General features: G+C 49.6%; 1 protein-coding gene across 2 annotated transcripts; it reads right to left on the minus strand.

Annotated features, from left to right (window-relative positions):
* Positions 1–5,725: 5,725 nt before the first annotated feature.
* pianp (PILR alpha associated neural protein) lies at positions 5,726–14,076 on the minus strand. 2 transcript variants are annotated; one of them, XM_088619901.1, is made up of 6 exons: positions 13,997–14,076; positions 13,410–13,463; positions 12,731–13,164; positions 12,459–12,537; positions 11,341–11,499; positions 5,726–8,270 (listed from the first exon to the last, which is right to left on the minus strand). In XM_088619901.1, exons 2-6 carry the CDS (start codon positions 13,418–13,420, stop codon positions 8,249–8,251), a joined length of 705 nt encoding a protein of 234 aa, XP_088476027.1. In that variant the 5' UTR covers positions 13,421–13,463; positions 13,997–14,076; the 3' UTR covers positions 5,726–8,248. The 2 variants fall into 2 exon arrangements, with proteins under 2 accessions (XP_088476027.1, XP_088476026.1); XM_088619900.1 differs by lacking the exon at positions 13,997–14,076 and adding an exon at positions 13,654–13,990.
* Positions 14,077–14,477: the final 401 nt, after the last annotated feature.

The raw sequence follows: 14,477 nt of genomic DNA on the forward strand, positions 1-14,477 counted from the left end.
TGAGCCCTCGGTCACACAATCAATCCCTTCCTTCACTTCGCAGTAATCCGCTTGATCTGCCCCGTTCGCCCCCAGCTCTCCGAGACGCTGGGGCGCTTTAACCGTGGCGGTGTGCGAGTAGAAAGAAATCCCAAACTTGTGATTAGAAACAAAATGAAACTGTTCCGCTGAAGCACCTTCTTCGATCCAGTAAGGCCTTCGGGGATCTGTTGAAGGGCGGGGCTGGGATGAAAACCGGCAGGGTCCACAGGACCAGGACTGGGAGCCACTGGGGTAGAGTCTCATCGCAAAGGTGGTACCTCCCACAGCACACTGTTCCAGTCTCCAATAGATGACCCATTGTGGTCAGAGCAAAGAGCGCCACCTACAGGTCCACTGACACCACTGGTGGCAGCAACCTGTAGCTTCTGATCTTGCTGAAAGGCCTCCCCTTCCTTGCTTGGCTTGCAGCCATTGCTGAAATCAGGTTCCAAGGTGCTAATGCTGCTCTTGCCTAAACAGCCCTCTCCCCTTCTCTCTTCACACCTCTGCGCTTAATAATTCTAATTGCTTACCCTGCTATAGCGCTTTTTCTGGACACTCCACTCAAAGCGCTTTACAGGTAGTGGGAAGTCCCCACCAATCTCTGCTTAACACCTCATCTCTGTTCCTCCCTCCTCCTCTCCCTCCTTCCTGGGCGTTCTCTTCAACCCCCGTGATTGGCAGCGACAGCAGCTGCCTGCGCTGCTAATGAAAACGATTAGCCTTCTTCCGGAGTCACAGCTAACGAGACAACACGCGGAGAGGAGGAGATGAGTGGGTGGGGGAGAGAGACGCAAGATTTTCCGTTGAACCCTTCCCGGCTGGTCATCAACCCCCCCTTCGCTGTCGGTGCAGACTTCACGCGTCCAGTCTGCCAGACAGCGAGGACATCTGTCCCGCCCTGCTCCCTGTCTCAGGACGGCGGCAATGTAGCACGCTGTCCTCGTGCTTAGACACTGTATCAACACCCCCCCCCACCCCGCCCGATTCTCCCCCGTCTAAACCCAGCTGGAATTAATGACGTCTCTGCCTTCATTTGCAATTCTAATTCGGGAGATCGCGGGGTTTACAGATGGGAGATTTTCTTTGCGCTAATTAGCTCGGAGGAGGGAAGGGATTGCTAGGGTGCCAGCTCAGACACACAGCGCGCGAGCACACGCAGGGCAGAGGCGAGGAGTGGATCCGGCACCGGGCTTTTCGCGTGAGGGGGAAATTCTCAGCAGGGCCGTGAGACACCCCCCCTCCCCGGAGCTGGAACTGAACCAGGGGTCCCAGCCACGCAGACGATTATATCAGTGGAATTCTGGACTGGGGATCCAGCAGAGGAGTCTCGAACCCCAGACCCTGGAGAGCTACAGGGTCTACTTGCTTTCATTTCAACAAGAGTTCTCCGGTGCCCAACAAATCAGATCATTACATTAAGGGGAACGTGCTTTTCAAAGGCCTAGACTGTATGTCTGTATATATGTATGTATGCCGCAGAATCAGGTATATATGGGGTAGTCCTGAGACAAGGCTGTTTTTTTTTCTCTTTCACACCTTTGCGGGGGAAAATTGTACTTCATTTGATTGCAGAAAAAAAACCTGAAAGCAGCAGCAGGCTTCTCTCTCTCCGAGCCTGTCGGAGGGGGCGTTGTACATTTGTGTGTGTGTCACACATCACATCCTACCTGTTCTCCCAGACTGACTCGCAGAAACACAGCAGCCTGGTAAAAGTGGAGTGCTGTGCTCACACACGCGCGCACACACAGGACTCGCTGTGCTTCATCAGTCTCCTGTCGGCTGCGATTTCTGCCGAACAAAGACACTTCATTTTTCTAGACAAAGACATCCGTCAAAATGCTTGTTGTTATAATAATACCTAACGCTTCTATAGCGCTTTTCTAGACACTCTACTCAAAGCTCTTTACAGGCAGGAATCCCACTACCACCACCAGCGTGCAGCCCCACCTGGATGATGCTCCAGTCCTCTCCCCACACACCAGCTCTCAGTGGGGAGGAGAGCAGAGTGATGAAGCCAGTTCAGAGAGGGGGGTTATTAGGAGGCCATGATTGGTAAAGGCCAGGGGGGAATTTGGCCAGGACACCGGGGATAACACCCCTACTCTTTCTTTTAACTGGGCCAGGCTGGAAAAGGTTGAACCGAACCCTCAATTTATCCACGAGGCACAAGTTCTGGCCCTCAAGGCCTAGGGGGAAACACGGAAAACCTCAGGAATGGAGGTGTCTGGTGGTGGGATAACGGGATGTGTCCAATATCGGATTGGATTTGGGTCCCAGGGCTTCGCTTGCAGAAGAGGTTTAAAACGTCAAGTCCCGGGAGAAACTAACAAATGAATAAAATGAATGACGTCTGTGAGGAGGGGGTAAATTTGAAGTAAAAAAGTATAAGATCACTTCATTGGCCATATACAGTTTCTTGCATTAGGAATTTGTCTTTTCACAGACCCCAGCTTGCTCTCCATGAGACACACAGACAGGGAGAGAAGCCTGGGGTCAGAGCGCAGGGTTAGCCATTTATATGGCGCCCCTGGAGCAGCTGGGGTTAAGGGCTTTGCTCAGGGCTCCAGCGGAGTAGGATTCCTCTGCCGGCAGCGGGTTTCAAACCAGCAACCCTCCAGCCACAGGCACAGATCCTTAGCCACAGAGCCACCGCTCTGCCCAGTACATATTTAGGGATATATGTACAGTGTGTACATTTTCTAAATTAAGGCATCTCCCCTTACAGGCAATTTCAATCCTGCTTTGCTTCTTGTTTAAAAAAAAGTAATCTGGTAGCTAGTGAATTGAATAAAAAACCCAAACCCTTTATCACATTGACTCCATACTCTCCATCACTTCTGACAGATTGGCTTGCTCGAGAACATGGCCCCGCCTGTACGTAAATGGTTGTTTATTTAATGTTAGATTCATCTTGATGTGTTCAAATCAATTAAAATGTTAGCGATCTGGCCTTGTAATCAAATCCAGTGAAAAAACAAGGAGCATGAGGTCAATCACGAAGTGGGGGAAAATGATCAGCGACTCTCGACACCTGAAGAAGGCTTCACATCCGAAACGTCGGGTTTTCTCTCTTTCTTCAGCATGGAATAAACCTGTTACTGCTTCCTTTGCAATGAATGGCTGTATATTCCAGATTCTTCACTTCTTAGAGTGACTCAGTTACCTCTCAAAATAAAAATACTTATTCAACTGTGCAGGACAGATTTTTTCATGTAAAGGAGGAAAGGAGGAATCTTTTAACGGTATTAATCTTGGACCTGTACGAGAGTTGCTTATCAGGCCGTTTCCCCCACTTGGTGATTGACTTCACACTCTTTATTTTTTCAGGTGTTTTTATTACTTGGCCAGATCGTTAACATTTTAATTGATTTTAATGAATAAAGATGAATCTAACATGACATCTTGCACTTCCACAGCTAGAGGGAATATTTGGTACGGGTTCCCACAGCTTGCTGACCTCGGCTTAGCTGTGTTTTAATTTGCACCTGCTCGTGGATTCATTTAAATTCTCCGGCTTAATTTGTTTTTTTTACAAAAATACCCTGATACAAGTATTCAAAATCCTCAAGGGTGCCGACAAAGGCAACACAATGCACTTCCTCCCAATGAACTGTCAATCACGAACCAGAGAGGATGCAGAAGTGCATTCGAAACTGACACCAGGAGCCTCTGCTTTACACAAAGGGCGGCGGGGGTGTTGGACAAGCCACCCAGCCATGTTGTTGAAGCCCATGCCCTGATTTCCGTCAAGAAACAGCTGGATAACATCCTCAGATCAATTAACTTCTCACTACCAAGCAGGCGAGACGGGCTGAACAGCCCCTTCTTTTCTTAACTGTTCTCAAAAACGGTAATAATCACTTGCATTGGCAGTAATGCCAAAACCTTCTTTTTTCTTCCTGTAGTTAAGCCGCATATTTGTCTGTCCTCTCTGATGTATTTTCACAAGCAGCCTTGTTGTAAACGGCAGAGTTCGGAGCACAAGTCTGCTTCAGCCCTCAGCTATTTTTAAGCAATAAACCTTATTTTATATAGCGCCTTTAAAGCGGGCTTCTCAAAACGCTTAACAGAGCCACAACAACAACAAAAAAAATACACAAGATATGCACAATGAGAAAAAACAATGAGAGCAAACAGGTAAAGAACAGAACCAGTCAAGTAAAGGCTCTTCTAAGAAGAAGGTTTTGAGTTTAGATTTTTAAAGGGCTCTCCATCCCTAGTCACCATTACACAGAGCTCTCCTGCATCCTTTCACTGGTTTCCAAAGACATCAGAGGCCAAAGCCATCCTTAGACTGGTCTCACGCTTTCTCTCGGCACACAACGGTCAACCATCCGTTGTTCCAGAAAGGGAGCAGGGAGCTGGAGCCTATCCCAGCAAGCAATGGGCACAAGGCAGGGGACAAAACGGAACAGATGCCAGTCCATCGCAGGGCAAACTCAGACTCACACACACACTCACACCAGGGCCAATTTTCCCAGAAGCCAATGAACCCACCAGCATGCCTCTGGACTATGGGAGGAAACCTGGAGCACCACGTCAACACAGGGGGGAAAAACATGCAACCTCCTCACAGACAGCACCCCAGGAATTGAACCCAGGGCCCCAGCAATGATACAACAGGTTTGCCCGCAAATCTTTATTGGATAAAGCGGTTTCGAAAATGGTTGGATGAATGCCATATCCTTCAGATCAAATCCATCCGCGTTTCTGACAAAATGCAAAGTTAGTTATTATCATACATGAGAGATATATAGAGGAAGACTAAACTACACAATGAGCTGAAAAAATATTTTGACAACAATTCAGAAGCTACCCTTTGTCTGAAACAGTAACGTTCCAGTTTTCTGAGTACTATTCAGAGAATAAAAGAAAAGGCTGTTTATCATGCAGTATCATTAAGTAGTCCAAGTATCTTGGATTGAAGCGCACTTATGTGAAATAACAGCAGTTTCTCAACCTCAGAATCAGGATAAAAACGGACAAAATGCATTTTCGTCTCTGTTACCAATTTGTTCTCAAAGTGTTGTTTGGATGCTGTTGCTGGAGGCTGGGTTTTATTTAGCAGAAGACCTATAATTTGTGTTGTTGATTCAAGGTGTCAGCAGTAAGATAAGTGCTTTGTCTTTATCTTGTGATACACATTTGTAACATTCTGTAGAGATTTTGACATAAACATTGTTTTTTTCCCCAATTCAATTTCCTATTTAAGTCTCATAAAATACAAAACTCAAAAATATTCCCATCCCGTGTACTATTAGTATAGTAAATATGCAATACTTAAAAATTTAAGAAAACAACACTTTTTTAAACAAGAGGAAGCCATTTGGTTCATGCAACCTGTCTGATAGCTAACAGCTAATTAACCTGAGGGTCTCCTCCAACTGGTTCATGAAAGGAGCCAGGGTACCGGCTTCAACAACAAGGCTGGGCAGCTTGTTCCACCCCCCCACTACCCTTTGGGTAAAGTACAGTAGCACCTCCTGTCCTGGTTGGAGGATCTCATCCAGACAGTTCTTTAAAAAAACCAGGGTGTCAGCTTCAACACCATGCCTGGCGAGCTTGTCCCACAAAGTTCGTTTTAAGGCTAGAACTTGTCCTCGAGTTAGTGCAATCCCACTTAATTGGGCTTAAGAGCCTCCAGGTATGGGAGAGGTGACATGGAGGAGTTTCGGTTCCTGGTTATAGACAGACACTGATGTAGTATTTCACAAACTCCCGTTTATTGATCAATGCAACATTGCGACACATAGACATACGGTCAATATTACAATCAATATCCAGGCAGTCCTTGTCAGAAAAAGGTGTAACCCACCACGAACCGAAAGACAAGTAATCGACTGAAAGTACAAGATGACCCTTTTATAAATAGAAGGGGGGTCTTTTACACACTCCAGTTCAAGGCTCCTAAACTAGCTTTCAGTGGGACACGCTCCCCTCCAGCAGCAGTGTCTCTGACCACGCCCAGACACTTAAAAGAGAAACTACCCTCGCTGTGGGGGTACTTAGGGGATATCCCTGACCTTCCACTCCCATCTTAAGGACAGAACACAAGGAGGTCCCTCAGTGGGCCGTCTGCGGGATCAAGTCTGATTCCAACTCTCGAGTCAAATACAGATGGCAGAGAAGAGGAGACAGATCTGGGCCTCCTGTTTCTACAGCAGATACTGTGATGGAATGAAGCCAGCATACAGTGTACGCCCTCAAAACCTCTATACACCTTCCTTGGGGTCGCCCCCTCCCTCTCCGGCAGGGGTGAGGGCGTCGGTGGGGGTCTGAAACTGAAATCCAGCCCCGACACGGGCTCACTGCTCTTGTGCCAGGGGGCCTGGCTAGCCCTTCAGCCTGCTGTTTTTCAGGCGTGTAGCTGACCCAGCCGTGTCCTTACAGGTATTGCTGGAAAAAAAACAACACACCTTTCTTTTTTTGTAAAAAAAAAAAAACAACCCCTCATTATTTTAATAGCAAAGGGAAAGGGAAAACCAGCCTTCGCACTCCAGGGTGCGGAACTGCTGCTCCTGGCGGCTTAGTGATCTGACCGCCGAGCATTCTGGGTGAAGGGCGCCTGAGCCGCGATCGCTGATTAATAAGCGGCAGTCTTCTGCCTGTTTGGGGACACTCAGCAGACCGGCAGCAGCTGTACCGGGGGGGGGAGCAGAGAATTCCCACTTTTTTTGTCCCAGAGCTGATAACATCAGCACCCTCGCAGCAGGTTCTTCCTGGAGAGCGAGGTCAGAGGGCAAACAGCCATCAGGTCGCAGAGAAAACGGCTTGTTTGGTGTTTGTAACAAATGGGGGAGTCTAGGAACTCTGTCGGCTTGGGGGTACTGCAAAAAACAGAATTCAAGGGGAGACCCCCCCCCACCTCCGAGGACCCGGATTTTGGGAAACCCTGCCTTAACCCTCTGATCGCCACCCGCCTCCCACCACCCCAAGTTTAAAGAAGCTTGCCTCCTTCAAACATATATAGAAATATACACTATGTTTGCACTGATCTCTGCTTCACCTTGGGGCAGGACAAAACACCGAAGGAGGAAAACAATGCTTAACACTACGTCTTGTGCGACATCGAAATTGGCCCGTGATTTACCTGGCAGATCGCCTGTGTGTCAAGATCATTCATTGCCAATATGTAATTCCTTTGTATGTATGGACAGTACATATACAGTACAAAGGCACATACTGGAAATCTTTGTGATATGCTTGGGTGATGTCAAGACTGGCCACTCAATCCTGGGACAGGTCAAGTCAGGACTGGCCCATCAGTCGTGGCTCAGGTGATGTCAGGATTGGCCAACCAATCATGGGACAGGTCAAGTCAGGATTGGCCAACCAATCATGGCTCAGTTAATGTCAGGATTGGTCAGTGATGGGTAAGGTCAAGTCAGGACTGGCCAGTCAATCATGGCTCAGGTGATGTCAGGATTGGCCAGTCATGGGTAAGTTCAAGTCAGGATTGGCCAATCAATGACGCTTCAGGTGATGTCAGGATTGGCCAATCAAGCATGGCTCAGGTGAGGTCAGGATTGGCCAGTCATGGGTAAAGTCAAGTCAGGATTGGCCAGTAATGGCTCTGGTAATGTCTGGATTGGCCAAACAATCATGGCTCATGTGATGTCAGAGTTGCCCAGTGATGGGCAAGGTCATGTCTGGATTGGCCAATCATGGCTTGGGTGATATAAGGATCAATGAATCACTGCTTGGGGAATATCAATAGAGGGTAATAAATTCTTGCAGTAAGGGTCACATACTTATGGCTTCTAGCATGGCTTGTTTCAATTGTTTGTTCTGAAAATATGTGACTTCCACCTGGAGATCTCCATGTGTTGCAGTAATAAAAATTAAGACAATTAATGGCCCTGGCAAGAGTTTCAGTGCAGAAACAACCACATCAATGGCTTTGTTTCAGCCTGGCGCAATTACCTTGTGAACACCTGGCTCGCACGCCCCCGCTGTCACTGAAACCGCGGATCACAAACATTGTGCCCCGTGAACAACTCAACATGGCTTTCTCGTCTTGTTAGCTTAAGGAACCTCAGTTCACAGTCTGTCAAAAGGCAAAGATTTGAAAGAAAAATCAACCCAAGAAACAAATACAGGATCCAGTAAAAAGAGTGTCCAGCAGACAGATTCACAGAGGATCGACTGAGAAGATATAGGAACAGTCCGGACCAGAGCGCCTCCTAGGGGGCGAGTCAGGAAGTGCAGTAACATATTAAGAGCCTCAGAGATTGACAACGGGTATTCTACAGACAGAGAGAGAGAGAGAAAGAGGGAAGAAGGAAGGGGAAAGAGGAAGAGAAGAAAGATAAATAAATGATGAAATACAAGTCGAAAAAGAATCTAATTCCTCTGCCTCATGGGCCACATATATAAACACTACAACATTAGATATATACAGTATATTATTAAAACTGCACCTTCCAGAGATTTACATCAGGCTGCAGTGTTCGCAGGGACTGGAGTTCTTTCTGTTTTCATTATTGGGCCTGAACACAGTCACGGATATTAACCCATAATTCTAATCCACAATGGCAGGGGAGCACCGCTGAAACGTCCACGGATATTTACAGCCCTCCTCCAAAGGCCCTGGGTGTGCACTTGCTCCATGCCGAAATCCGCCATGAAGCAGTTGTGACACAGTAGGGCACAAGAACACAAGTCCTCTTCCTTTTCTTTTTAAAAAAAAAAAAATTAACACAGATTTCCTGGGTCAGGCGGAGACCACCCATCTGTTTTCTAACTGCGTCGACCAATCAAGAGTCCATCCCAGCAAGCAATGGGCGCGAGGCAGGATACACCATGGATGGGACACCAGTCCGTCACAGGGCACACACACTGACACAGACACACACTCACATTAGGGACAGTTTTCCTGGATGCCTATTAACCCACCAGCCTGTCTTTGGACTCTGGGAGCACCTGGAGCCCATGTGGACGCGGGGAGAACATGCAAACTCCACCCAGACAGCACCCCAGGTCTGGAATTGAACCCAGAGCCCGAGCATTGCGAGGCAGCAATGCTAACTACTGGGCCACTGAGATATCTATATTGGCCTCCTGGCCATTTTAGCAGGCACAGTGGCGTGCTGGTTGGGTAGGTACGGGGGCCATGGGTTCAGTTCTGCTGGTGGGTTAATTGGCTTCTGGGAAAACTGTCCCTAATGTGAGTGTGTGTGTGTCTGTGTGTGCCTTTTGATGGACTGGTGTCCTGTCCACGGTGTATCCTGCCTTGTGCTAGGGTAGGCTCCAGCTCCTCCGTGACCCTAAATTGGGTGAAGCTGTTAGAAATAAGCTGGGTGCTTTGTCTTTGTATCTGTGTGTAAATGTGCTTAAATCACATTAAATTTGCTGCTTCTGCCTCTTCATGTAAAAGAACCAGCAACAGCCTGCACAGACTATCACACTAAACTCTCCACTTAATGAGTTCTGAAAGCCGTCTCCATCCTACTGAGAGGAAAATAGCACTGAAAGTGTGAACAGTGTCATTGAAGTACAGTAAGTGGGGTAAAATACTGGTAAAACACATTCCCTGTAGCTCTTTTCAAACACATACTGTACATATACCCAGCATCCAAAGAAACCACTTACAACAAAAACTCATTTTATAAGGAGAACACCAATCTTTTCTGTAGCTGGTGCACTGACATTTTATAGTACAGGCGGGACAGAGGTAAATTCATGCCGATAAATATAAATTCTGCTGATTTCTATTTTCATCAAAGGGGGTGATCAGCAGTAGATCTACTGGGAAGGTCCCAGGCTGGCAGCTTGTGTGGTCACTGCTGGAAGCTGTGCTCTGTGACTCAGGCTGTGCATCAGGTTTCAGATGTTGCCTTGTGGGATACTTTCCTTTTCTTCTTATAGACCGTAGACCTGTTCCTGATCTCTGGTATCTGAGCCCTGGACAAGCCTGTTCCTGATCTCTGGTCTCTGAGCCCTGGACAAGCCTGTGCCTGATCGCTGGTCTCTGAGCCCTGGACAAGCCTGTTCCTGATCTCTGGTCTCTGAGCCCTGGACAAGCCTGTGCCCGATCGCTGGTCTCTGAGCCCTGGACAAGCCTGTGCCCGATCTCTGGTCTCTGAGCCCTGGACAAGCCTGTGTCCGATCGCTGGTCTCTGAGCCCTGGACAAGCCTGTGCCCGATCGCTGGTCTCTGAGCCCTGGACAAGCCTGTGCCCGATCGCTGGTCTCTGAGCCCTGGACAGCCTTGTGTCCGATCGCTGGTCTCTGAGCCCTGGACAAGCCTGTGCCCGATCGCAGGTCTCTGAGCCCTGGACAAGCCTGTGCCCGATCGCTGGTCTCTGAGCCCTGGACAGCCTTGTGTCCGATCGCTGGTCTCTGAGCCCTGGACAAGCCTGTGTCTGATCGCTGGTCTCTGAGCCCTGGACAGCCTTGTGTCTGATCTCTGGTCTCTGAGCCCTGGACAAGCCTGTGTCTGATCGCTGGTCTCTGAGCCCAAAATGCCACACGTCATCCCAGCTCACCCCACCAGTATTCAATGGGGCTCAAGCCTAGTGACTAGATCATCCATGGTAACACTGTCGCATTCACACCATGCAAGAAAGCTGTCGATACATGAGCAGCATGAGGAAGTGTGTTGTCCTGCTGCAGTGTGGAGGAGGCTAGATGAGTCTGCAGGAAGGACAGCGAGTGAGGTCACTGTAGGGCCCTGCAGTCAGACTCACGTCAGTCTCTACCAGCAGATCCCTGTACCCACTAGACTCTCCTGTTGAAACCATCTCATTTGGACCTTTGATTGTCCTGTTCTCCAACAACTGGCAATGATCTCCGAAACTTGGTTCAATGAAGTCTGTCGGAGCAAAAAACCCAGATTCAGCCCAAAAGAAGGCCTAGCTCTGTTATCGACGACGATTCACTCCAGCTCACCAGTGGCACATAGGTGCTGATCCCCTGATAAGCAGAGCACAGATTCCTTTATGTATCTGCCATCCGTGATTGTCTCCTAACCTCACATTCAACAGGTTAAAACCTCACCTCCTGCAGCGGATCAATCCTATTAACACCTGTGCAACCGTCAAAGTCACTAGCACGCACTATGGTCAGTCACGAACGACCAATTCATCAAAACAACACTGAAACAGTCATTCAATACCCGAGATCCATGGGGTTTATTTTTTCTAAGAACACACAAGCACAAATGCAGTGAGCAGTCTCTTTCGATGCTTGGGTGGATATGAAGTGCAGGCTGCCGGACGCTCAGACGAAGCAGCGAAGACACCACCGGGCACAAGGACAAAGTACGGAGACGCGCAGATCGACAGACAGAGGCGGCCAAGGACAAGACGACACTGACCGGTCCCGGTCGAAGGAAGGAGTCCGGGGTAGTCCCGCCCCGCAGGTCAGCGTCTGTCTGCTGTCCTCCGGAGAGAGGGAGCGAGGAAGAGAGAGGGAGAGGGAGGGAGCCCCGCCGCGGGACAGAGGAGGGGTGTGCCGCGAGCAGCTCCGGTCATAACTGGGGGAGGGAGGGAGACGATATGATACGATACGATACAAAAAAAAAACTCATGGTCGGCGTCCGTTACAGCGCCACTCCCATTCTGGGCGTGGCATGGCACAGTGCCATCCCCGCTGTGGGCGTGTCCTTCACATTGTCACGCTCCCGTGGGCGTGGCTGTTACAAGGTAACACCCCCATGGTGGGTGTGGTTATCACTGGGTAACACCCCTATTAAGGGCATGTCCTATACAGGGTGCCTCCTACAGAGGGCATGTCTGCTACAGTATCACTTCCATCTGTTTGTTCATCCTCAACTGATCGCCTAACAACAAGTGTTAAATCAGAAACAACACCAAACAGAGGTGCTGAGGGGCTTGTCACCTTGATATGAGGGATTTTTGTTTTTTACACACAGGACTGACGGGAAAAAAAAAAAGTGAAAGACTAAAACAAGCAAGCAGATCAATTAAGTCATCAGGCAGATAAAGCGTTCCTCCAGGACCAGGGCTGGGAACCCTGCACACACAGGTATAATAAAACTGATCTGAAAGAGCGAAGGGGGATCACTGTGCTCACACAGTGACTGAGCTGGCTGCGGACCACAGAGGAGCCGAAACGCTTCCGTGAGTGCGAGAGAACACTAGGAGGGCAGGAGTGGAAAGAAAGACAGGCCACTTTAACTTGATGTCCGATCCAGCGCAGGTTTTCCACATTACAGGCTGAAGCGCAAAGGATCAGCGAAGCAGAAAATCAAATCAGCTGTGCTCATACGTTTAATATTATCGCCATCAGTCGGCCTGCCCGATTTTACCCAGTGGAAGCAACATGCATTAAACTGCAGCATCTGGTGCTGGCTCAGATACTGATGCCTGCAGCTCCCAGTAAGTGCTGTAATGGATCTATTAGCTGTGCAGTGGGAAGCCTGACTGCTAGCCCTAAACAAAGATGGGAAAAACAAAAAGCATGGGCACTTACCACAGTTTTGCTGTGATGATGGCCGCAGTGAGGATGAGGAGAGAAGAGATTGTTACGGTAACGTAGAACTGAGGATCAACTGAGGAAGAGAGATGGGTTAATGTAGACTCCCGGCTCGACTTGACAGCAGCCCCCCCCTAATCATTTACAGAAACTACGCTTCCCACCATCCTCTTGGACGGAGAAGCCACCCACAATGCATCGTTGTTGCTGCGACCCAAGGGGGTGATGGGAATGTAGTTCTCAAAACAATAGGTGCAAAGCTCCTGTACCTTCCTCCTCCTCGCTCTTGCCTTCGCTCTTCCTCTCCTTCTCCCTCTCCTCCAGAAGCAGCTGCGACTCTGTAGTGGCCGGGATGCCCGTCATCCGGTGGCGATGTTGTGACGTCTGGACCTCCGCCGCTTCCTCTATCCCGTCTGCCGCCACTCCGGGATGGCGGTGTGGGTCCTGGGGGCCCAGGACGTGGCCCGGGTCTTCCTCTGTCTCGTAGGTGGGGCCCCACAGGACCGCCCACGGCGGGGTGGGCGTGGCCTGGGCGGTGACTGACAGCAACGGGGGAGGAGTCTCGCCCCCCCTCCCACTCTCCCTCCCACCCTTCGTACCTCCCAAACTCTGGTCACACGAGACGGGGCGCGTCGCCGCAGCAACCAGGAGGCAGAGAACGGCCAATCGGATCTGAGCACAGGACAGGGGTAGAGAGACCGAGCTGACAGGAGGACAGTCAGAGCAGAAGGAGTTAACGCAGGGCTTCGCGGACTGGGAGCGATTTAACACCACAGCACTACAATGACATACACCACGAGCACAGCTGTTACAGCCAGAACTAGATCAACACATCCCTACACTGCCAGGAGTCTGCATGGCCGACTGTATAGTCAGTCAGCGTGCCAAATAATCAATCAATCGATCGATCAATCAGGTGGCACACTCCTCCCAGTCAATCTTTCTCACCATCTCTCCATAGCTTCAGGTTTTCATAGAAACGCTGCTTTTCTGATCTTCATCCTGAAAGAGAGGAGAGAGAAGGCAGCGATGAGGTGTAAGTGCTTCTGATGGAGTGGACAGCAGAGAGAGAGAGAGACACGGAGACAGCCGAGGTGAAACAGACATGCTCACCGATGGAACAAGCCACTCCGTCCACACACAGCACCGTCAGAAACAGGCAGATCGGAAACCACAGACACACATTGCTTACCACCCGGAACCCAGGGCGCACGGAGCAGACGAGGACAGAAGTGGATCTGTTGAACGGAGATCAGAACCGGGGCCGATCGAAAAGGCAGCGGGGGCACCGTCCAAACACGGCAGAAAAAAAAAATCACCTGCGAACATCGGAGGCACACACGCACACACACGCACGCAAACTCACAGCGCCCACACCCCGACCTGTTAGCGGCGCCTTCCCGGCACACTCTCGCACAAACACCTGTACACGCTACACCGCCGGCGGCAGATACCACACGACGGGCTCGGGTTAGAAAAAAAACCGCCGGAGACTCTGGACGAGACGGACGGGAGGTCGGAGTGAATCCACCAACCTCATACTGCAGAACGGGAGAGTGAGCAGGGGAAGCAGAACTTGCACTGGTTGCCTTGGCGACAGAGACATTGAGATGGAGAGGGAGGGGGTGTTTAGGGGGGGCGGCGAACCCCTGAGCGAGCGGGAGAGAGAGAGAGGCAGAGGCAGCGGGGAGGGAGAGAGATTTAAATGCTAATTGCGCCTTTAATGGGCTTAATAAAACTGATTCCGAGCGCTTAATATACACCAGAAATCAGCCAACGGAAATGGATATACAGCTGAAGAAGACTGAGGAATTAGAACTATGAGAACGGGGAGGTGGGAGGGCGGCTCGAGTGGAGAGATTAAAATGTTATTTTTAGTGAAAAGGGGGATTTATAATAAGGGAGAAAGAGCAAATAAGCACATGTGAATGCAAAAAACAAAACAAAACAAAACAAAAAAGACCTGCGGGCGCCCGGAGTTGCACACAAAGCATGTGGACCGGATCGATCACGATC

This window comes from Lepisosteus platostomus, chromosome 25, assembly GCF_059453375.1.
Source record: "Lepisosteus platostomus isolate fLepPlt1 chromosome 25, fLepPlt1.hap1, whole genome shotgun sequence".
Classification (NCBI taxonomy): domain Eukaryota; kingdom Metazoa; phylum Chordata; class Actinopteri; order Semionotiformes; family Lepisosteidae; genus Lepisosteus; species Lepisosteus platostomus.